Source organism: Ovis canadensis, chromosome 7, assembly GCF_042477335.2.
Source record: "Ovis canadensis isolate MfBH-ARS-UI-01 breed Bighorn chromosome 7, ARS-UI_OviCan_v2, whole genome shotgun sequence".
Lineage (NCBI taxonomy): Eukaryota > Metazoa > Chordata > Mammalia > Artiodactyla > Bovidae > Ovis > Ovis canadensis.
Window position 1 is genome coordinate 71891246 of NC_091251.1, and position 25528 is coordinate 71916773.

General features: G+C 39.1%; 1 protein-coding gene across 5 annotated transcripts in view; it reads left to right on the plus strand.

The window, feature by feature from the left end:
* The window catches only part of CEP152 (centrosomal protein 152), a 101982-nt gene extending 98149 nt beyond the window's left edge, over positions 1–3833 (plus strand). For all 5 annotated transcript variants that reach the window (XM_069596607.1, XM_069596608.1, XM_069596610.1 and 2 more), the window contains 3 exons: positions 217–373; positions 602–705; positions 2473–3833. In XM_069596607.1, the coding sequence (XP_069452708.1) occupies positions 217–373; positions 602–705; positions 2473–3515 (1304 nt within the window). In that variant the 3' untranslated portion in view covers positions 3516–3833. The remainder of the gene's footprint in view (positions 1–216; positions 374–601; positions 706–2472) is intronic.
* Positions 3834–25528: the final 21695 nt, after the last annotated feature.

The following is a 25528-nucleotide window of genomic DNA, read 5'->3' on the forward strand; positions in this document are numbered from 1 at the left end:
TCTTTCTAAGTGGGCTTTTAGATTACTTCTCCTTTTAGTCTACCAAAATGGTGACCGAAATATTCCATTTTAATGATGGTGGAAAGCTATAACATTAAGCTATATCTCCAGTTACTTCATCTCCCAGAAAATTGGTCTGAAATCTGCCTCTCTTATTTTGAAAAAACTGCTAATAAACACGCATTTTGTGGGGATTCCCCCCCCCCCCGCCCTCAGGTGATATGCTTCGTTATATTCAGGAGAGTAAGGAAAGAGCTGCAGAAATGGTAAAAGCAGAGGTATTGCGAGAACGTCAAGAAACCGCCCGAAAGATGCGCAAATATTATTTGATTTGCCTCCAGCAGATTTTGCAGGATGATGGGAAGGAAGAAGGGTAAGTTCCGTCTAAATAATGTGTCCTGAGAGTGGTCATTTTGTAAGCATTTTCCTTAGCCACAGAATTAACTGTATCTACATGATGAGTAGAGGGTTAAGAGAGGCTTAATGCCTGTGCTCCTCTTAATGGTGCCAGAGCATATAGGAAAACAGAAATCCTGGGGCTAAGGAAACTCATTTTCTTCCTCTAAACTCTGTTAATTTTGTATTCTGGAATTCCCCACAGGGCTGAGAAGAAGATCATCAGTGCTGCTAGCAAGCTTGCTATGATGGCAAAATTGCTGGAAACACCTATTTCTAATAGATCCCAGAGCAAAACTACACAGTCAGGTATGTGAAAACTTAAAAGATTTTTCTCTCTTTCTTTCAGATATTTAATGTTTTTAGTAGGAGAGTCGGAATGTAAGGAGTGAGAGCTAATTTATCAAATTATATGCATATTTACTTAAACTGGAAAAACAGTGTAGTTTCCAGTTCAAGTAGGCAGACTGAGCTTGCCCGTCAGCTTCATTTTGCTGCTTCTATTCCTAGAAAGGATAGAAAAGATTTTAAGTGACAATATAGAAAGAGAGAAAGAAGAAATTATAACTGAGCTTTTAAAAGTTATAATTGCTAAATCAGAGGCTGTGAGAAATCCCTAAAAGAAGACAGGCGTTTTAAGATTGAAGATGGAAACCTCAGTTCAGAGCTCCCAGAAGATGACAGTTACAAGTGGGAGCAAAATGGAAACTGTTCCACTCAGGATGGTAGTGGTATATTCCAGAAGTAGTAAGCCTAGAGGATACCAATGGGGTAATTGGTATTCCAGAGCAACCAAAACCAGGTGGGGGCACCCTCTTTATTTCTGCTTACTTCCCTTTCTGAACCCCAGTATTAAGCTGGGTGAGAGCAACAGAAACAGAGTCTGGGAACAGGGCAGTACTCTCGGTGGCTGCACACACCAAGGAGAAACTGAGAGCTCATGTGCCCAGAGTATCAGCAATTAGGTCTTTCTACTCTGCTGCTCATTCCTTTCCACTGCACTTCCAACTCCTTTAAACAACCGGCAGATACTGTGCTCAAGACATCTAAAAGATATGCCTTCAAATGAAAATTACTATATATTTATGGAAAGCAGCACCATGAAAAAAGAAACCAAGCTTAAAATAAGACATAACAAAAAAAAAAGCAATCCTCAAAACAGAGCTTGCTACTGCTGCTGCTAAGTCGCTTCAGTCGCGTCCGACTCTGTGTGACCCCATAGATGGCAGCCCACCAGGCTCCCCTGTCCCTGGGACTGACCAAAGTGAAATGATAAAAGATACAGCTTCCCAAGTAGCTACAAATGAGAAGCTTTCTCAAAGCTCAGTTGAACTTCTGGAAAGCGAGAAGCAAAGATTGTTTGGGAATTCCTGAGTTGAATGTTGGTAAACATTCTTCAAATAGAAGCACAAAGATTATTTGTGTAAATTTTGGAATGGTGATGTGAACCTTGGCTATAACGGGGCAATGGCATATAACACGAGAAGTTTTCTGGATTCTGTCTAATGTTCCCAGCAGTTGCAAACCCTTTACATGGATTTTAGGGGCCAAAGTACCCAACTCCGACATATGATGCCTCTGATTCTATCCATTGTGGAGTTCTGCCTCTGATCAGATTTAGTGTCTTAGCTAATTAAATCAGAAACTATTTTAGCTTTGAAAGAATGTGTTGTGTGTGTGTCTTGAACTGGGGTGGGCGGGTCCTTCCAGCAGATTTTCTTCATCAGAAACTCCATACTTGACATCAGAGCAAGTTGGAAATGTTGCAGTTGGCTGTTGAAATGCTGTATCACCTATTGCATAAAATAATAGATCAGCTGGATAATAATAATAGATTCCAATAGCAGAATTACTCAGCTTTATCATATACACACACACACACACACACACACACACACACACATATATATGAGAAGATTTTTAAATGTCCAATATTGATGTCTTTTCTTTGAGAATGATTAAAATATATATGCATTGCTTGGAAATATATAACAACATGTTTTTCCCCCCTTCTCTTTCAGTGTTAATTTTCTGCTAATTCTGTTTTCCTCTGATTTTGTGTTCCCTTGTACATAGGAATATTGCCTCTGACTTCAGAGAGGCTGACTGGAGTTGAAAAATCAAAAAGAAATGATGTGAATCAGAATATACTATGTCACACAGAAAGCAAATCAAACAATCTAAAAACAATCCCCAGAAGTATGTGCGACCAAGTTCCTAAGAGGAGGGCTGCTTGTAACCTACAAAGGCGATTAGAGGATGCGGAGCATGGGGACGGAAAGCCCGAGTGTTCCAGAGAGTCCCGTCTGGACTTTCAGTTCAGGGATAACAGTCATAAACAAGTAGACATTTTGCCAAGGAGTGTTTCTCCTGAGTTTGTGCCTTGTGAAGATGAAAGAAGCTTTGGTTTGCACAAGAAGAAAGACCTCCTTGGTGATCCTGGCTCTGAATCACTCCAGCACTCAAACACACACCCCTTCCTTGGAACCTTTGGTAGTAAACCTTCAATTCAATATACCCCTGATCTTTCTGAGTCTGAATCCACACACATTACTTGTCAAAGTCCTAATGAAAGACTTGGTTTAAAAGTATATAAATGTAATCCGCTAATGGAAAGTGAAAAAGCTGCATCTGAGAAAAGTCCGAGTTTGGGTGTTAAGGAAATTCCAGTAAAGGATGGAGTGGACCTGAGTGACTCTGCAGGCTGGCATTCCAACACTGCCACTCCACCCTACAGCAGTCATGAAGTGTCATTTTTGCATGGTGGGCCGCAAGACACCCTGGATTCGCTCCTTGAATCTGTGAATTTCAAGCAGTTTTCAGCAGCCAGCTGTCTTTCAGACTCAGAGAAAAACAACATGATTCGTCAGCCTACGAAGTGTCAGAGTGGTCATGCTCCAGACCTGTCAGAAGAAACCACATATTCCCAGCCAGGGAAGAGCAGCATGACTCTTGGACATTCACCTCATCATAAAACTGATATGTTAAAGTCAGAATTCAAAAAACTGAGCAGTACAGTACCACCTGCTGTGTGTTCGCTGCCTTCGAGAAAAGTAATCGCTCCTCTGTCTAGCCAGCAAGATAGTGGCTTCGATAGCCCATTTGTCAATCTAGACTAATTGTTGTAGAGTATTTAAGAAGAATCATTAATATATTGACAAGAAAACTGAAGGGAAGACTTGAAACTGAAATATTTGTGGGCCCTGCATATTTTGAGATGTTTTAGTAACATCTGACTATCATATAAAGTAAAGTATTCTCATAAAATTACTTGAGATATTAATGTTGCCTTGATCTTCCAAAGACTTTGGTGGTGTGTGTGTAATCTGCTTCTGTGTGGTGCTTGTATTTGGTTGCTAAACCATCTATTTTTATACTTATAAATTAGCTCTCTGTGCAGTTTTAAATTATTTAAATAAACTTGCATATGGTCTGTAGAATTGTTATGAATTGTTTTTTAATTCACAATGTAGAAATGTTATATTGGCATATTTGAAATTCGTTCAGAAAAATATATCAATTTTGATTTGTTATGTATGATCAGCCAGATTTAATTTTTGGAGTTAGCCTTGTTAATGAGTCTATATATTTGCTCTGCACATAGTTTACCTGGAAATATCTGCTCAAAATTTTGATACTGGTTTCAGTTACTGGAAATGAAGTATTGCAAGCATTGCCACAAACTATGTACCTGTATCCTCACTTCATTATTTCAAAATTAGCTTGATTTTTTTTTAAGTTGGCCTTTGTGTTATTTCAGATCTCCTGTGACACTCAGAGACTTTGTCTCTCTTATGGTTTCACAGTCTCTCTTTCATCTGAAGCATTACTTTTTAAAAATGGAAATAATCTTTGTCATACAGCCCCAAATTTTAAACTATTAGATTTTTATGTTCATTTATAGTGCAGAATTGGCTAACTTATTAATGCTGTGATTGACGGTTACATTCTAAACCAGGCAGAAATGAATGACCACTTGAATATGGTTGCCTCTATTTTGAATTCCTAGAGATGGGTATTAAAGTATTAGGAGTTTGCAGGTACAGGTACTTCCTGAAAATGCCATAGCTTTCTCTCATCTGTCACCCCAAATGTATTATGGACTGTATTTGTGGGTTTATCCCATATATTTGGCTTCCCAGGTGGCTCAGTTATAAAGAATTTGCCTACCCATTGATCCCTGGTTTGGGAAGATTCCCTGGAGGAGGAAATGGCAGCCCACTCCAGTATTCTTACCTGGGAAATCCCATGGACAGAGGAGCCTGGGGGGCTACAGTCTGATTTGTCCACCAGGCTAACTTTTATGATGGCTGGGTGGGTGGCAAGGTGCATCATCCTCCTGCTGATAACCATCTCTAAAAGCAAGAACCTAGAAGTGAACCTTTTAGGAGCTGGAAAATTCTGTGAACTGGTGACCAGATATCGATAAACCTAAATATTAGCACTGATTTCAGTGCTTGAGTTGACATGAAGCTGGAGAAAGGAACACGCTGCCATCTCTTCATTCTGAAGATACAGTGCCTTTTCTCCAATGATTAGGGTGTCATTTCTCATTCTAGGAACACTAAAACAGCTAAATTTATCTTCCACATGGATCTGGTTGGTTCTTGATTATTTTGAGTCCTGGATATTAGCAAACTGAGAATCAAGCCCATTGCTTTCCTAATTTTTCATCTTTGTCTGTTTGTTTTAAATCCTATTTTAACCCTTAGCATCAAGGCTAAAAGTGGAAATCTTCTTGCTCCTTTTGTGGTATCCTTAATCTCTTTTTGGTATCCATAATTTCAAGAGTATTAGGTTACTTTATTTCATACACCTTATAACCACCAAGAAAGGTATACATTGGTTCGTGTATAAGTGAAGGGACCACACAGCCAAACTCCCATAAGTCTGTCTGAAGGGTGATGTCAGAACAAAGAGAAGAGAGGAGCCCTATAAATATCATTGTCACATAGATCTCACTTCATCATGGTTTTAATCTTTTTATATGTTTCTGCATTTCATTTGTTAACATCACGTTAGAGACTTTCATGTGCATGCTCACAGGGGATACTGATCTCTAGTTTTCTTGTTATACCTGTCTTGCTTTGATGAAAACATAATACTGGTCCTGTAGAATGAGTTGAAAAGTTCCCCTGCCTCTATTTTATGAAAGAATTTGTGTAGGATTGCTATAATTTATTTGTTGTTGGATAGAATTTACTGAATAAAGCCATCTAGCTTGGGCTTTTTGTGTATGTGATAGGAAAGGAGGGAAGATTTTTAAGTAATGATTCTCTTTTTATGATTATAGAGCTTTAGATTTTCTATTTCTTCCTTAGTCTTGGGTGAAATAAGGGACATCAATTACCAACCCTTCATAAATTAGAATGATTATAAGAGAATACAACAGGCAACTTTACATGAACAAATTGGACAACTTAGGCAAAATGAAACCTTTCTTGTCTAATATAGGTACTTAAACTTCTGAATTTCCCTCTAAGCACTGTATAAGGCATACTTATAAATTTTGACATGTTGTATTTTTGTTTTCATTTAGTTCAAAATATTTTCTAGTTACCCCTGTGATTTCTTTTTGGACCTATGTATTATTTAGAAATGTATCACTTACATTTGAGGTTTATCTTTTGGGCCTAGCATATGACCTAGCCTGGAGAATGTTTCACACGCATCTGAAAAGAATGCATATTCTCCTCTCATTTGATAGAGTGTTAAAAAATATGTTAGGCCAAGCTGGTTGATAGTATTGTTCAGATCTGCTGTAGCTTGCTGATTTTTGGTCTACTTGTTCTGTTAGTTATTAATACTGGGACATTTTCAACTATAATTGTTAATTTGTCCATTTCTCCTTTTGATTCTCTGATACTTCTATCAGTGAGACAAGTATGCCAACAACAATTCTCTCTCCAGTTTTTATTTGTACTGTATTTCAAATTCATTTTAGAAGGATAGCATTTAATGGATTTAGAATTCTATGTTGGCATTTCCCCACCCCTGCCAGGCCCTTTGATTATGTCATTCCACTGCCTTAAAGGCCATCATATGTTTGCTGAAAAGTTAGCTGTGAATTATGTTGTTCATGTATGCTGAACTGGTTTTAGGTGCATATATCTTAATATATTTGTTACATAAAAGGTACTAATGTTTTATCATTAAACTTTTTATCTAGTAATATTTCTTAGAGTTCATTTTTAAGATATTACTACAGCCATTCCAGCTCTCTTATAATTATTGTTTGCATGCCACATCTTTTTTTGTCCTTTATTTTTTAACCTATTTATGTCTTTTGATTTCAAATGGGTCTCTGAAAGACAGCACATTGTTGGATCTTGCTTTTTTACACAGTCACTGTTTGCTTTTGGATTGGAGATTTTTAGTCTGTTTAATAAAATTATGATTGGACTTAACTACATTTGCCATTTTACTTTTGGCTTTCTCTATTAATCACTTTCTCTGTTTCTCTCCTGTGATATGTCTGTTTTTTCCATATCTTATGCCTTTTTTGTTACTAAGTTGCTTGTTTCAGTTCAGTCCAGTTGCTCACTTGTGTCCGACCCTTTGTGACCCCATGGACTGCTGCACCCCAGGCTTCCCAGTCTATCTCCAACTCCCGAAGCACGGTAAAACTAGTGTTCACTGAGTCGGTGATGCCATCCAACCATCTCATCATCTGTCATCCCCTTCTCCTCTTACCCTCAACTTTTCCCAGCATTGGGGTCTTTTTTAGTGACTCAGTTCATCGCTTCAGGTGGCCAAGGTATTGGAGTTAGAGCTTCAGCATCAGTTCTTCCAATGAATGTTCAGGACTGATTTCCTTTAGGATGGACTGGTTGGATCTCCTTGCAGTCCAAGGGACTCTCAAGAGTCTTCTCCAACACCACAGTTCAAAAGCATCAGTTCTTCAGCTCTCAGCTTTCTTTATAGTCCAACTCTCACATCCATACATGACTACTGGAAAAACCATAGCTTTGCGTAGATGGACCTTTGTCAGCAAGGTAATGTCTCTGCTTTTTAATATGATGTCTAGTTTGTCACAGCTTTTCTTCCAAGGAGCAAGGGTCTTTTAATTTCATGGCTAGAGTCACCATCTGCAGTGATTTTGGAGCCCAAGAAAATAAAGTCTGTCACTGTTTCCATTGTTTCCTCATCTGTTTGCATGAAGTGATGGGATTGGATGCCATGATCTTCGGTTTTTGAATGTTGAGTTTTAAGTGAGCTTTTTCACTCTCCTCTTTAACTTTCATCAAGAGGCTCTTCAGTTCCTCAACACTTTCTGCCCTAAGGGTGGTATCTGCGTGTCTGAGGTTATTGATATTTCTCCCGGCCATCTTGATTCCAGCTTGTGCTTCATCAAGCCCAGCATTTCGCATGATGAACTCTGCCTATAAGTTAAATAAGCAGGGTGACAATATACAGCCTTCACGTACTCCTTTCCGTATTTGGAACCAGTCTGTTGTTCATGTCTGGTTCTAACTGTTGCTTCTTGATCTGCATACAGATTTCTCAAGCAGATCAGATGGTCTGGTATTCCCATCACTAAGATTTTTCCACAGTTTGTTGTGGTCCACACAGTCAAAGGCTTTGGCATAGTCAATAAAGCAGAAATAGATGTTTTTCGGAAACTCTCTTGCTTTTTTGATGATCCAACAGATGTTGGCAATTTGATCTCTGGGTCCTCTGCCTTTCCTAAATCCAGCTTGAACAACTGGAAGTCCATGGTTCACGTACTGTTGAAGCCTGGCCTGGAGAACTTTGAGCATTACTATACTAGCATGTGAGATGAGTGCGCTTGTGCAGGAGTTTGAGCGTTCTTTGGCATTGCCTTTCTTTAGGATTGGAATGTCTCTGGTGTCCGGAGTCTCTGGCGGAGGTGTGGGTCAGCTGTGGCCTGCTGCAGGGTTGGGTGCACTGAGTGTAGCAGTGTGTTCATGGGACCTTTTGAAGGAGGTTCATGGGACCATTATCTTCATTACCTCCACCATAGTTTGGCCTCAGGTCAAATAACAGGGAGGGAACACAGCCCCACCCATCAACAGAAAACTATTAAAGATTTACTGAGCATGGCCCCACCCATCAGAACAAGACCCAGGTTCCCCCTCAGGTCAGTCTCTCCCATCAGGAAGCTTCCATAAGCCTCTTATCCTTCTCCATCAGAGGGCAGACTGACTGAAAACCACAATCAGAAAACTAACCAATCTGATCACATGGCCTATATCCTTGTCTAACTCAATGAAACTATGAGCCATGCCAGGTAGGGTTGCCCAAAAGGGATGGGTCGTGGTGGAGAGTTCTGACAAAACATGGTCTACTGGAGAAGAGAATGGCAAACCAGTTCAGTATTCTTGCCTTGAGAACCTCATGAACATTATAATCATAAGGGATTTGATTTAGGTCATACCTGAATAGTCCAGTGGTTTTCTCTACTTTCTTCAATTTAACTCTGATTTGGCAATAAGAAGTTCATGATCTGAGCCACAGTCAGCTCCCAGTCTTGTTTTTCCTGACCATCTTTGGCCACAAAGAATATGATCAATCTGGTTTCAGTATTCACCATTTGGTGATGTCCATATGTAGAGGCTTCTCTTGTGTTGTTGGAGGAGGGTGTTTGCTATGGCCAGTGCGTTCTCTTGGCCAAACTCTGTTAGCTTTTGCCCTGCTTCATTCTGTACTCCAAGGCTGATTTTGCCTGTTACTCTAGGTGTTTCTTGACTTCCTGCTTTTGCATTCCAGTCCCCTATAATGAAAAGCACATCTTTTTTAGGTATTAGTTCTAGAACGTCTGGTAGGTCTTCATAGAACCATTCAACTTCAGCTTCTTCAGCATTACTGGTCAGGGCATAGACTTGGATTATTGTGATACTGAATGCTTTGCCTTCGAAGCGAACAGAGATCATTCTGTCATTTTTGAGACTGCACCCAAGTAGTGCATTTTGGAATCTTTTGTTGACTGTGAGGGCTATTTCATTTCTTCTAAGGGATTCTTGCCCACAGTAGTAGATATAATGGTCATCTGAGTTAAATTCACCCATTCCAGTCCATTTTGGTTCACTGATTGCTAAAATGTCGGTGTTCACTCTTGCCATCTCCTGTTTGACCACTTCTAATTTACCTTGATTCATGGACCTAAATTCCAGGTTTCTGTGTAATATTGCTCTTTATGGCATTAGACTTTGCTTCCATCACCAGTCCTATCCACAACTGGGTGTTTGTTTTTTGTGTTTTTTTTTTTTTTTGCTTTGGCTCCATCTCTTCTTTCTTTCTGGAGTTATTTTTCCACTGATCTCCAGTAGCGTATTTGGCCCCTACCGACCTGGGGAGTTCATCTTTAAGTATCATATCCTTTTGCCTTTTCATACTGTTCATGGGGTTCTCAAGGCAAAAATACTGAAGTGGCTTGCCATTCCTGTCTCCAGTGAACCATGTTTTGTCAGAATTCTCCACCATGACCCATCCGTCTTGGGTGGCCCTATATGGCATGGCTTATAATTTCACTGAGTTAGACAAGGCTGTGGTCCATATGATCAGTTTGATTAGTTTTATGTGATTGTGGTTCAAAGCCAAAGGGAAAATCTTAGAAGCAATAGGAAAACACACAAAAAACCCAAAGCACTGTAAATAGAAAAACAATATGATTTCCAGCTAAGTTTTCATCAGACATATCATGGCCAGAAGGCAGTGGAGTGACATAATAAAGGCCATGTTGCTTGTTTGTTAACTTCTTTTCTGTTATACAGATAGTTATTCACTTTAGTCACTCAGTTGTGTCTGACTCTTCCGCGACCCCATGAACTGCAGCACGCCAGGCCTCCCTGTCCATCACCAACTCCTGGAGTCCACCCAAACCCATGTCCATTGAGTCAGTGATGCCATCCAGCCATCTCATCCTCTGTCATCCCCTTCTCCTTCTGCCCTCAATCTTTCCCAGCATCAGGGTCTTTTCAAATGAGTCAACTCTTTCCATCAGGTGGCCAAAGTATTGGAATTGCAGCTTCAACATCAGTCCTACCAATGAACACCCAGGACTGATCTCCTTTAGGATGGACAGGTTGGATCTCCTCACAGTCCAAGGGACTCTCAAGAGTCTTCAACAACAAAGTTCAAAAGCATCAATTCATTGGCGCTCAGCTTTCTTTATAGTCCAACTCTCACATCCATACATGACCACTGGAAAAACCATAGCCTTGACTAGACGGACCTTTGTTGACAAAGTAACATCTCTGCTTTTTAATATGCTGTCTAGGTTGGTCATAACTTTCCTTCCAAGGAGTAAGCATCTTTTAATTTCATGGCTTCAGTCACCATCTGTAGTGATTTTGGAGCCCAGAAAAATAAAGTCAGCCACTGTTTCCACTGTTTCACCATCTATTTGCCATGAAGTGATGGGACCGGATGCCATGATCTTAGTTTTCTGAATGTTGAGTTTTAAGCTAACTTTTTCACTCTCCTCTTTCACTTTCATCAAGAGGCTCTTTAGTTCCTCTTCATTCTCTGCCGTAAAGCTGGTGTCATCTGCATATCTGAGGTTATTGATATTTCTCCTGGCAATCTTGATTCTAGCTTGTGCTTCCTCAAGCCTAGCGTTTCTCATGATGTACTCTGTATATAAGTTAAATAAGCAGAGTGACAATATACAGCCTTGCTGTACTCCTTTTCCTATTTAGGGTATCATTTTAATTGATTTTTATTTATTTTATTTTATTTTTTTACTATTTAAAAAGTTATTTTCTGATGAATTGTGGTTGACTAGAGAAGGAAATGGCAAACCGCTTCAGTATTCTTGCCTTGAGAATCCTGTGAACACTATGCAAAGGCAAAAAGATAGGACACTGAAATATGAACTCCCCAGGTCGGTAGGGGCCCAATATGCTACTGGAGATCAGTGGAGAATAACTCCAGAAAGAATGAAGAGATGGAGCCAAAGCAAAAACAATACCCAGTTGTGGACGTGACTGTTATGGAAGCAAGGTCTGATGCAGTAAAGAGCAATATTACACAGGTACCTGGAATGTTAGGTCCATGAATCAAGGCAAATTTGAAGTGGTCAAACAGGAGATGGCAAGAGTGAACATTGACATTTTAGGAATCAGTGAAAAAAAATGGACTAGAATGGGTGAATTTAACTTAGTAGAGCATTATATCTACTACTGTGGGCAGGAATCCCTTAGAAGAAATTAAATACCCCTCACAATCAACAAAAGAGTCTGAAATGCAGTACTTGGATGCAATCTCAAAAACAACAAAATGACCTGTGTTCATTTCTAAGGCAAAGCATTCACTATCACAATAATCTAAGTCTATACCCTGACCAGTAATGCTGAAGAAGCTGAAGTTGAATGGTTCTATGAAGATCTTTAAGACTTTCCTGAACTAACACCCAAAAAAGATATGCTTTTCATTCTAGGGGACTGGAATGCAAAAATACTAGGTCAAGAAACACCTGGAGTAACAGTCAAATTCGGCCTTGGAATACAGAATGAAGCAGGGCAAAAGCTAATAGAGTTTGGCCAAGAGAACGCACTGGCCATAGCAAACACCCTCCTCCAACAACACAAGAGAAGACTCTACACATGGACTCTAAACCAGATGGTCAACACTGAAAACAGATTGATTATATATTCTTTGCAGCTAAAGATGGAGAAGCTCTATACAGTCAGCAAAAATAAGACCAGGAGCTGACTGTGGCTCAGATCATGAACTCCTTATTGCCAAATTCAGACTTGAGTTGAAGAAAGTAGGGAGAAGCACTAGACCATTCAGGTATGACCTAAATCAAATCCCTTACGATTATACAGTGGAAGTGAGAAATAGATTCAGGGGATTAGATCTGGTAGACAGAGTGCCTGAAGAACTATGGACGGAGGTTCATGACATTGTAAAGGAGACAGGGATCAAGACCATCCCCAAGAAAAAGAAATGCAAATAAAGCAAAAATGCTGTCTGTGGAGGCCTTACAAAAAGCTGTGAAAGGAAGAGAACTGACAAGCAAAGGAGAAAAGGAAAGAGATACCCATTTGAGTGCAGAGTTCCAAAGAATAGCAAGGAGAGATAAGAAAGCCTTCCTCGGTGATCAGTGCAAAGAATAGAGGAAAACAATAGAATGGGAAAGTCTAGACATCTCTTCAAGAAGATTAGAGATACCAAAGGAACATTTCATTCAAAGATTGGCACAATAAAGGACAGAAATGGTACGGACCTAACAGAAGTAGAAGATGATAAGAGGTGGCAAGAATATACAAAAGAACTATACCAAAAATATCTTCACAATCCAGATAATCATGATGGTGTGATCACTTTTCTAGAGCCAGACATTGTGGAATGTGAAGTCAAGTGGGCCTTAGGAAGCATTCTACGAACAAAACTAGTGGAGGTGATGAAATTCCAGTTGAGCTATTTCAAATCCTAGAAGATGATGCTGTGAAAGTGCTACACTCAATATGTCAGTAAAATTTGGAAAACTCAGCAGTGGCCACAGGACTGGAAAAGGTCAGTTTTCATTCCAATCCTAAAGTAAGGCAATGCCAAAGAATGCCTAAACTCCTGCACAATTGCACTCATCTCACTTGGTATAAAGTAATGTTCAAAATTCTCCAAGCCAGGCTTTAACAGTACGTGAACCATGAACTTCCAGTAGTTCAAGCTGGACTTAGAAATGGCAGAGGAACCAGAGATCAAATTGCCAATATCTGTTGGATCATCAATAAAGCAAGAGAATTCCTAAAAAACATCTATTTCTGCTTTATTGACTATGTGAAAGCCTTAGACTGTGTGGCTCACAGCAAACTGTGGAGAATTCTTCAAGAGATGAGAATACCAGACCACCTGACCTGCCTCTTGAAAAATATGCATGAAGTTCAGGAAGCAACAGTTGAAACTGGACATGGAACCACAGACTGGTTCCAAATAGGGAAAAGAGTACGTCAAGGCTCTATATTGTAACCCTGCTTATTTAACTTACATGCGGAGTACATCATGAGAAACACTGGACTTGATGAAGCACAAGCTGGAATCAAGATTGCTGGGAGAAATATCCGTAACTTCAGATATGCAGATGATACCACCCTTATGGCAGAAAGTGAAGAAAAACTTAAGAGCCTCTTGATGAAGTGAAAGAGGAGAGTGAAAAAGTTGGCTTAAAACTCAACATTCAGAAAACGAAGATCATGGCATCCAGTCCCATCACTTCATGGCAAATAGATGAGGAAACTGTGGAAATAGTGGCAGACTTTATTTTCTTGGGCTCCAAAATCACTGCAGATGGTGACTGAAGCCCTGAATTTAAAAGATGCTTGCTCCTTGAAAGGAAAGTTATGATCAACCTAGACAGCATATTAAAAAGCAGAGACATTACTTTTCCAACAAAGGTCCATCTAGTCAAGGCTGTTGTTTTTCCAGTGTTCATGTTTGGATGTGAGAGTTGGACTATAAAGCTCAGCACCAAAGAATTGATGCTTTTGATACGTGGTGTTGGAGAAGACTCTTGAGAGTCCCTTGGACTGCAAGGAGATCCAACCAGTCCATCCTAAAGGAGATCAGTCGTGAATATTCGTTGGAAGGACTGATGTTGAAGCTGAAACTCCAATACTTGGCCACATGATGGGAAGAACTGACTCATTCGAAAAGACCCTGATGCTGAGAAAGATGAAGGTGGGAGGAGAAGGGGATGAGAGAGGATGAGATGGTTGGATGGCACCACCAACTCAATGGACCTGAGTTTGAGTAAACTGTGGGAGTTGGTGATGGAGAGGGAGGCCTGGCATGCTGCAGTCTATGGAGCCACAAAGGGTTGGTTGTGACTGAGCGACTGAACTGAACTGAAGTTATTTTCTAAGTGGTTATTCTAGGTAGTACAATAGAATATTACAGACTCGTTCAGACTAAAATTGACTGACTTCTGGTATAATATAGTAGTTTTCCTCTAGTATGACTTTATTTCCTTTCCCTTTCTTTATGCTATTGTTTTATATATTACATCTGTAGATGTTATATATGTGGCAACATTTATTATAATTGTTGCTTTGTATGATGTCTTCTGAAGAATTTAAGAGAAAAAGAAGGTGTGTGTGTGTGTGTATATTCCTTTATATTTCCCACATTTGTACCATTTCTGCTGCTCTTCATTTTTCACCATGGGTTTGAGTTACCAAGTCTGTTCTCCTTTCCTGTCATCTGAAGGGTTTTCTGCAAAGCAAGTATGCCAGCAAGAAATTCTCTTCAGGTTTCATTTTGTACTATATTCAAATCATTTTTGAATGATAGCATCTGATGGATTTAGAATTCTCTGTTGGCATTCCCCCACCTCCCTACCCCTGGCCATTTGATTATGTCATTCTACTGCCTTATGGCCACCATATTTTTTTATAAAACGTTAGCTGTGAATCGTATTGTTCTTCTGTATGCAGTGATTTGATTTTTTTTCATATTCCTTTTAAGATTTTCCCTTTGGCTTTCATCCATCTGAGCATGGTTTGTTTGGGTGTGCATTTGTTTGTGTTTATCCTGTTTAAGATTTGTTGAGCTTCTGGGATTTGTAGATTAATATTTTTAGGATACTTAGAAGTTTTTTTTGGCCATTATTCCTTCCATTATTTTTTTTTCTGCCCTGTTTTTTGTTCTCCCTCCCTTCTGAGGATCTTATGTATAGTGATACACTTGCTGTTTTGCCACAGGTCTCTCAGGATCTGTAAATTTTTCTTCTGTCTTAATATCTTGTTTTTCAAATTGGATAATTCTTATTCATCTGTCTTCAAGTTTATTGATTTTTCTGCCATCTCAATTTTCCTGTTGAACCTATCCAGGCATTTTCATTTCAGTTATTGTGCCTTTTGATTCTCGAATTTTCACAATTCTTTTTTATAATTGTTATTTGAGATTCCCCCTTTGAGTCATGGTCCTGATTCCCTTTAACTCTTTAATCATTATGTCCTTTAATTTAAAAAAAATTTACAGTAGCTGTCTTGTAGTCTTTTATTATTGTGGTATGAATATTTAAATGAGATTTACTTTTTAAACAGAATTTCAATTGCAGAATGCAATATTGTCAACTATAGGCACAATATTGTACAGCAGATTTCTAGAACGAATTCATCTTGCATAACTAAAATTGTATATCCTCTTAACCCAGCTCCCATTTCCTCCTCCTCCTAGAAACCACCTTTCTTTTCTGTTTCTATGAGTTAAACTATTTTAAATAAATAAGGAGATTCATGCAATATTTGTCTTTCTGTGAGTTGTTAGTCTTTGTTAAATTCAACATCTGAGCACACACACAGTTTCTTTTGAAAGCTTTTTGTCTTGAGTATGGGCCACACCTCTATTTCTTACATACTTCATAAATTTTCTGTAAAATAAAGGTTTTATGTAACATATTGTATCAACTCTGGGTTTGACGTTTGTTCCTTTGAGAGTTGTTGCTGTCATTTGGTTGTTGTTGCTGTTGTTTTGTTAGCTTTGTGATTTGCCTGGACTTAATCTGAAAAATCTCTCCCCTCTGTTATGTGTCTGCTGACTTTTCTGCTCAATTTGTTTTAATTTGAGTTTTTAAGCCTATTTTTTTTTTTAAGGGATACCTCTGCATCTATGCAGTTTAGGTTGTAAGAGACTGTGCTCAGAAACTTCGAGTCAGTAGCTCTTCCGCCCTTGGCTGATTATCTCTGGGTGTGTGGAGCACGTGTTCAAGGTTCAGGCAATATGTGGAGATATTTGCTATTTTAGATTTCTCTACACAGGTTTCACCTGCTATCCAAAAGTAGAACTGCAGACTTTGATTGCTTTTGTCCCTCTAACGTTGCTGTTTTCACTAACAGTTACCCCTGGGTGTGGGCTTTGCCTTTCATTCCAGATCAGTTCCTCTCACTCTACCAGAGAAGCTGTTGGTTTTCACTGCCATCCCTGCCCTGTTAGCTCTTCCTCACCCATCAGGCTCCATGGAAAATGGGAGTAGCTCAGGTAAGGATGCTCAGGGGCCCACCGATCTTCCACAGCTCAGTAGCTTCTAAATTTATTTCCCTTTACTTTATTTCCCTAGCCCTGAAATGGTTGTTTTTGAGTATTTTTTCCAGTGTTACGGTTATTTTGGTGGGGAGGAAAGGAGCTGCTGACCTCTTCTCTCTACCAGTAGTTCTCTTATTTTTATCAAGTATGGGTATTCAATGTCCAACTACTTATTGTTTCTGTATTTTTTTCAGTATTTTATCTTGAAAAACTTCACAATCTGTAGAAAATAAACACCTGTGTAGATTTACCAATTGTTAAATTTCTAATTTGCTTTATATTTGTGAATATACATAAATATGCATGTATATAATATGTAATTTTTTTCCTTAACCATGAAAGTTAGTTGCAGACACCATGGCAATTTATTCTTCAGTACTTAAGCATCCATCTCCTAAGAACAAAGATAGTTTTTAGGGTAAATACAATCATATTTAGGAAATTGAATATTGATAAACATACACAGTCTATATTCAGATTGTACCAATTAACACAATACTGGGTTATAACTTTAAAAAAGATCTTTTCTCTTTGCCTTCAAACTGTGGACTCATTGCTGTTCTTCCTTTATAAACAATACTCAGCTATTAATTTTTCAGTGATATATTTATGAAATATAACAATTGCTGGTTAATGTTCTAAGGGATACAACATTTATCCAAGTGAATGTGTGTGTTAATATCCTCATTAACTCTCACATTCTAGAAGGAGGTGGCAATATATATGCATAATTAATATAGTCCTTTAGAAGCTGATAAGTGCTGTGGAGAAAAGTAAGGCCAAATAAGGGAAAGATGGAATGCGAGCTAGAGGTTGTCACAATTTTAAATGAAATAGAGGAATTAGATTATACTGACCAGGTAACATTTGGATAAAGACTTGAAAAAGATGAATACAGCTTCATCATTTTTAGATTGTTACCCTCGGGAGCTCTTATTACACACAGTCTTATCCTCTGTATCTCTTGACTATCATTTTGTGTATTTTTAAAAATCTCTTCCTGTGCCGCTTAGTGGAATCCTCAGTGTTGTCTTCTAGTTTGCTTGTTCAATCTTTATTACATTTGTTGGGGTTTTTATTTTATTTACTGGATTTCTAGTTGGTGTGTTTATACCTACACTTTTTCATCTTTTGTGTAGTAATACTGTCTTTTTTGAAGAAATATTTAGATTCTACTTCCTTAAATGTTTATATTTTTATTTTTGGCTGTACCACATGGCATAGGAGATCTTAGTTCCCCAACCTGGGGAAGAACCTGCACCCCCCTTCGGTGGAAGTGTGGAATCTTAACCACTGAACTGCCAGGGACCTCCCTTCCTTATATTTTTAAAGACTTAAAAATAAAGTTACTTTTAGAATAATTGTTGATATTACTTGGGAGTGAGGACATATCCGAATTGTTGCTTTTGTTGCCCTTCGTAGAACTAGTTTCCCCCTGTGTCTAGAATTCTAGCAGTCTAACAGTGAAGAGGACGTTTTTCCTTCTGAGTTCTGTTTCCCCACCCTGTCTAGATTTTTGTGGTTGCCTCCACCTGGACCCTTGGGTTCCCAGTCCAAGATCAGATCTTATATGGGTGGTTTCTGATCCATTAGGGTTATTCTGAATTTAATCACCGCCCTAGCAGGCAGCTTGGCCCAGGTCCTGGCTGCAAGGCTCTGCCTGTACCCTCCACACTCTTTAGGTGCACAGCTTTTATGTAAACTATGACCTCAGATAGAGACTGTAGTTTTTCAGTCTTTCTAGGGTAAGAGAAGCCTTACTTGAGTTACTAGTTTTAGCAGTTATCTTTTCCTTTGTCCTCTTCCAGTAGGATGCTTTTAGTCCTTGCTATTCTGAGAAACTCCTGGCCACCTATGTAGCTTTTCACGTACTTTATTTTCAAGTCTTCAGAGATATCTTGTTTTTTAAAATGTCTCTTCCTGTTTGTTTGTTTTTTCTTTTCAACATTGCTGTGGCATTTAGGAGGTATGCATGCGTGGTAAGTTGCTTTCATCATCATCCAATTCTATGCAACCCTATGGACCACAGCCTGCCAGGCTCCTCTGTCCATGGGATTCTCTATAAAGAATACTGGAATGCGTTGCCAGGCCCTCCTCCAGGGGATCTTCCTGACCCAGGGATCAAACCCACATCTCTTATGAGTCCTGCATTGGCAGGCAGGTTCTTTACTACTAGCGCCACCTGGGAAGCCCAGTTACTGGAAATATCCACAGTATTGACTTTCAGTGCCATCTGTGACCTAAAGTCTGCTTTGCCATGAACTATGTGACCTTGGCTATTTTCTTAGCACCTCTGTGTCTCAGAGTGTGCTCTCATTGAGGTTTAGACATATCTCATAACTAGCTAATAATTGAGGTCAACCACATCTAAGAGTATATGAAGTAAGAGTGGTAGGAAGTACAGCTGGAAAAGTAAATCAAAGCTAGAAAATAGATGGTCATGAATTCAGAAGCCAAAGAATGAGAAATGTAGTTGATAAAAAAAAGTGGAGAGTTGTGGAATGTTCAGTTCAGTTCAGTACAGTTGTTCAGTTGTGTCTGACTCTTTGTGACCCCTGGACTGCAGCATGCCAGGCCTCCCTGTCCATCACCAACTCGCAGAGTTTACTCAAACTCATGTTCATTGAATTGGTGATGCCATCCAACCGTCTCATCTTCCGTCATCCCCTTCTGCCTTCAACCTTTCCCAGCATCACGGTCTTTTCAAATGAGTCAGCTCTTCACATCAGGTGGCCCAAATATTAGAGTTTCAGCTTCAAGATCGGTCCCTACAATGAACACCCAGGACTGATTTCCTTTAGGATGGACTAGTTGGATCTCCTTGCAATCCAAGGGACTCTCCAGAGCTTTCTCCAACATAACAGTTCAAAAGCACCAATTTTTTGGCATTCAGCTTTCTTTATAGTCCAACTCTCACATCCACACAGTACTACTGGAAAAACCATAGCCTTGACTAGATGGACCTTTGTTGACAAAGGTCTCTGCCTTTTAATATGCTGTCTAGGTTGGTCATAACTTTTCTTCCAAGGAGAAAGCGACTTTTAATTTCATGGCTTCGGTCACCATCTGCAGTGATTTTGTAGCCCAAATAAATAAAGTCTGTCACTGTTTCCACTGTCTCCACATCTATTTGTCATGAAGTGATGGGACCAGATGCCATGATCTTAGTTTTCTGAATGTTGAGCTTTAAGCCAACTTTTTCACTCTCCTTTTTCACTTTCATCAAGAGGCTCTTTAGTTTTTCTTTACTTTCTGCCATAAGAGTTGGTGTCATCTGCATATCTGAGGTTATGGATATTTCTCCTGGCAATCTTGATTCTAGCTTGTGCTTCATCAAGCCCAGCATTTCTCATGATGTACTCTGCATGTAAGTTAAATAAGCAGGGTTACAATATACAGCCTTGACGTACTCCTTTCCCTATTTGGAACCAGTATGTGGTTCCAACTATTGCTTCCTGACCTGCATACAGATTTCTCAAGAGGCAGGTCAGGTAGTCTGGTATTCTCATCTCTTGAAGAATTCTCCGCAGTTTGTTGTGATCCACACAAAGGCTTTCAAATAGTCAATAAAGCAGAAGTAGATGTTTTTCTGCAACTCTCTTGCGTTATTGATGATCCAACAGATGTTGGCAATTTGTTCTCTGGTTCCTTTGCCTTTTCTAAATCCAGCTTGAACATCTGGAAGTTCCTGGCTTGGAGAATTTTGAGCATTCATTAGCATGTGAAATGAATGCAATTATGCAGTAGTTTGAGCATTTTTGGCATCGCCTTTCTTGGGATTGGAATGAAAACTGACATTTTCTAGTCCTGTGGCCACTGCTGAGTTTTCCAAATTTGTTGGCATATTGAGTGCAGCACTTTTGCAGTGTCATCTTTTAGAATTTGAAATAGCTCAAGTGGAATACCATCACCTCCACTAGCCTTGTTCATATTGATGTGTCCTAAGGCCCACTTGCCTTTGCATTCCAGGATTCTGGCTCTAGGTTGGGGATCACACCATCATGATTATCTGAGTCATGAAGATCTTTTTGTACAGTTCTTCTGTGTATTCTTGCCACCTCTTCTTAATATCTTCTGCTTCTTTTAGGTCCATACCATTTCTGTCCTTTATTGAGCCCAACTTTGCGTGAAATGTTCCCTTGGTATCTCTAATTTTCTTGAAGAGATGTCTAGACTTTCCCATTCTATTGTTTTCCTCTATTTCTATGCACTGATCACTGAGGAAGGCTTTCTTATCTCTCCTTACTATTCTTTGGAACTCTGCGTTCAAATGGGTATATCTTTCCTTTTCTCCTTTGCCTTTTGCTTCTCTTTCTTTCACAACTATTTGTAAGGCCTCCTCAGACAACCATTTTGTTTTGCCTGTCTGCATTTCTTTTTCTTGGGGATGGTCTTGATCACTGCCTCCTGTACAGTGTCCATAGTTCTTCAGACACTCTATCAGATTAATTCCTTGAATCTGTCACTTCCAGTGTATGATAGTAAGGGGTTTGATCTAGGTCATAGCTAAATGGTCTAGTTGTTTGCCTTACATTCTTCAATTCAAGTCTCAGTTTGGCAATAAGGAGTTCATGGTCTGTGCCACAGTCAGCTCCTGGTCTTGTTTTTGCTGACAGTATAGAACTTCTCTATCTTTGGCTGCTGCTGCTGCTGCTAAGTCGCTTCAGTCATGTCCGACTCTGTGTGACCCCATAGGTGGCAGCCCACCAGGCTCTGCCTTCCCTGGGATTCTCCAGGCAAGAACACTGGAGTGTTCTCCAATGCATGAAAGTGAAAAGTGAAAGTGAAGTCGCTCAGTCGTATCCAACTCATAGCGACCCTATGGACTGCAGCCTACCAGGCTCCTCCATCCATGGGATTTTCCAGGAAAGAGTACTGGAGTGGGTTGCCATTGCCGTCTCCTCTTTGGCTGCAAAGAATATAACAATCTGATTTTGGTATTGACCATCTGGTGATGTCCATGTGTAGAGTCTTCTCTTGTGTTGTTGTAAGAAGGTGTTTGCTATGACCAGTGAGTTCTCTTAGCCAAACTCTATTAGCCTTTGCCCTTAAGGCCAAATTTGCCCATTACTCCAGGTATTTCTTGACCTCCTACTTTTACATTCCAGTCCTGTATAATGAAAAGGACATCTTTTTTGGGTGTTAGTTCTAAAAGGTCGTGTGGGTCTCATAGAACCATTCAACCTCAGCTCCTTCAGCATTACTGGTCTGGGCATAGACTTGGATTACTGTGATATTGAATGGTTTACCTCAGAAACGAACAGATATCATTCTGTCGTTTTAGAGATTCCACCCAAGTGGTGAATTTGGACTCTTTTGTTGACTATGATGGCTACTCTATTTCTTCTAAGGGATTCTTGCCCATAGTAGTAGATGTAATGGTCATCTGAGTTAAATTCACCCATTCTAGTCCATTTTAGTTCACTGATTCCTAAAATGTCAATGTTCACTCTTGCCATCTCCTGTTTGACCACTTCAAATTTGCCTTGATTCATGGACCTAACATTCCAGGTCTTCCTTCTGTGGAAGGTTAGGTAGCATGATTTAGAGAGATTAATGAGGCCATGCTATAGAGGGGCCTTCAAGGTGCAAAGGAAATAGGGAATAACAAGAGGACAGTGTCCTGTTATAATTAGGCAGGAACAAGGATTAAACCAGAGTAGAAATGGTTGGAAGAAAGAGGTTACAAGATTGAGAATATTGCAGCAACAAGTTTAACAGAATCTGCTGCCTGTTTGAGTATAAGGTCAAGGGAAAGAGAAGCCCTAAAAGGGGTTTAGAGCCTGGGTGATTGTGAAGAATACTGTGCTATCAACAAGTGTTGGAGAATCAGGACATGGTGAGTTTTAGTGGCTGTGCCCTCCATTGAATACTGCAGTGCTTGGCCCTTTGATGGGTAATGATTGCAAGTAATTTACAGATAATAACTTCATGCCGAGCATTGTGTCAAGCTCTTTGCTAGCTCATCTAATCCTCACAACAGTCTTTTAAAGTAGGCTCTATAAGGGTACTTTTTCAAAATTGAAGTATAGTTGATTTACAATAGGATGTTAGTTTCAGCTGTACAGTATAGCGCTTCAGGTTTTTTTGTTTTTTTTTTTTTTTGCAGATTGTATTCCGTTATAGGTTATTACAAGATACTGGGTATTATTTCCTATGCTACACATCTTTGTTGCTTATCTGTTTTATTTGTAGTAGTTTATATCCATCAATCTCATACCCCTAATTTTCCTTCCCATCCCATGCTTTGATAACCATAAATTTATTCTATTTCTGTGGATCTATTTCTGTTTTGTATGTACATTCATTGTTATTATTTTTTAGATTCCACATACAAGTGGTGTCATACATTCTTTGTCTTTCTCTGATTTATTTCACTAAGCGTAATCTCTAGGTCCAGCCACATTGGTGCAAATGACAGCATTTCATTCTTTTTTATAGCTATGTAATATTCCATTTATGTACACACCACGTTTCCTTAAGCCAGTTGTCTTTTCATGGGCATGTGGGTTCCTTCCACGTCTTGGCTATTGTGAATAGTGCTGTTGTGAACACTGGGGTGCATGTATCTTTTTGAATTAGTGTTTTTGTTTTTTCTGCCTGATGTATGCCTAGGAATGGAATTGCTGGATTATAAGGTAGATTTATTTTTGGTTTTTAAAGGAAACCTCATACTTTTTTCCATAGAAGCTGCACCAATTTACATTCTCACCAACAGTGTACAAGGGTTCTCTTTTCTCCACATTGTATCTGACATTTCTTTTTTGTAGGCTTATACACGACAGCCATTCTGACAGGTGAGAGGTGATGCCTTACTGTGGTTTTGAGTTCCAATTCTCTAAATAATTAGTGATGTTGAAGCATCTTTCCATGTACCTCTTGGTCATCTGTATATCTTCTTTGGATATACAGAAATATCTTCTGTATATTTTCTTTGGAAAAATGTCTATTCAGGTCTTCTGTCCATTTTTAACTCAATTGTTTTTTCTATTGAATGGTATGAGCTGTTTATGTGTTTTGGATATGATTTGTATCATTTGTTCTATCATTTGCAAATATTTTTTCCAATTCTGTGGGATTTCTTGTTTTGGTTTGTTTTCTTTTACTGTGCAAAATCTTCCAAATATTTTAATTTTAAAAATTAATTTATTTTAATTGGTAGCTAATTACTTTACAGTATTGTAGTAGTTTCTGCCATACATTGATATGAGTCAGCCATGGGTGTACATGTGTCCCCATCCTGAATCCCCCCTCCCACCTCCCTCCCCATCCCATCCCTCAGGATCATCCCAGTGCACCAGCCCTGAACACCCTGTCTCATGCATCAAACCGGGACTGGCAATCTATTTCACATATGATAATATACATGTTTCAATGCTATTCTCTCAAATCATCTCACCCTCGCCTTCTCTCACAGAGTCCAAAAGTCTGTTCTTTACATGTGTGTTTCTTTTGCTATCTCGCATATACGGTCATCATTACCACCTTTCTAAATTGCATATATGTGTGTTAATATACTGTATTGGTGTTTTTCTTCTGACTTACTTCACTTTGTACAATAGGCTCCAGTTTCATCCACCTCATTAGAACTGATTCAAATGTATTATTTTTAATAGCTGAGTAATATCCCATTGTGTATATGTACCACAGCTTTCTTACCCATTTGTCTGCCTATGGACATCTAGGTTGCTTCCATGTCCTGGCTATTGTAAACAGTGCTGCAATGAACATTGGGGTACACATGTCTCTTTCAATTCTGGTTTCCTTGGTGTGTATGCCCAACAGTGGGATTGCTGGGTCATATGGCATTTCTATTTCCAGTTTTTTAAGGAATCTCCACACTGTTCTCCATAGTGGCTGTACTAGTTTGCATTCCCACCAACAGTGTAAGAGGGTTCCCTTTTCTCTGCACCCTCTTCAGCACTTATTGCTTGTAGACTTTTGGATCATAGCCATTCTGACTGGCGTGAAATGGTACCTCATTGTGGTCTTGATTTGCATTTCTCTGATAATGAGTGATGTTGAGCATCTTTTCATGTGTTTGTTAGCCATCTGTATATCTTCTTTGGAGAAATATCTGTCTAGTTCTTTGGCCCATTTTTTGATTGGGTCGTTTATTTTTCTGGAATTGAGCTGCATGAGTTGCTTGTATATTTTTGAGATTAGTTGTTTGTCAGTTGCTTCATTTCCTATTATTTTCTCCCATTCAGAAGGCTATATTTTCACCTTGCTTATAGTTTCCTTTGTTGTGCAAAAGCTTTTAAATTAATTAGATCCCATTTGTTTATTTTTGCTTTTATTTCCATTACTCTGGGAGGTGGGTCATAGAAGATCCTGTTGTGATTTATGTCGGAGAGTGTTTTGCCTATGTTTTCCTCTAGGAGTTTTATACTTTCTGGTCATACATTTAGATCTTTAATCCATTTTGAGTTTATTTTTGTGTATAGTGTTAGAAAGTGTTCTAGTTTCATTCTTTTACAAGTTATTGACCAATTTTCCCAGCCCCACTTGTTAAAGAGACTGTCTTTTCTCCATTGTATATTCTTGCCTCCTTTGTCAAAGATAAGGCATCCATAGGTGCGTGGATATATCTCTGGGCTTTCTATTTTGTTCCATTGATCTATACTTCTGTCTTTGTGCCAGTACTATACTGTCTTGATAACTGTAAAAGCTTCTAAGTTTGATTAGGTCTCATTTGTTTCTTTTTCTTTTTATTTCTTTTGCCTTGGAAAACTGATCTAACAAAATATTGCTATGATTTATGTCAAAGTGTTTTGCCTGTGTTCTCTTCTAGGAGTTTTGTGGTATCATAACTTAATTTAGGTCTTTAAACCATTTTAAAACAAGATTGCCAGGAGAAGTATCAATAACCTCAGATATGCAGATGACACCACCCTTATGGCAGAAAATGAAGAAAGTAAAAAGCCTCTTAATGAAAGTGAAAGAGGAGAGTGAAAAAGTTGGCTTAAAGCTTAACATTCAGAAAATGAAGATCGTGGCATCTAGTCCCATCATTTCATGGGAAATAGATGGGGAAACAGTGGAAACAGTGGCAGACTTTATTCTTTTGGGCTTCAAAATCACTGTTGATGGTGATTGCAGCCATGAAATTAAAAGACGCTTACTCCTTGGAAGGAGAGTT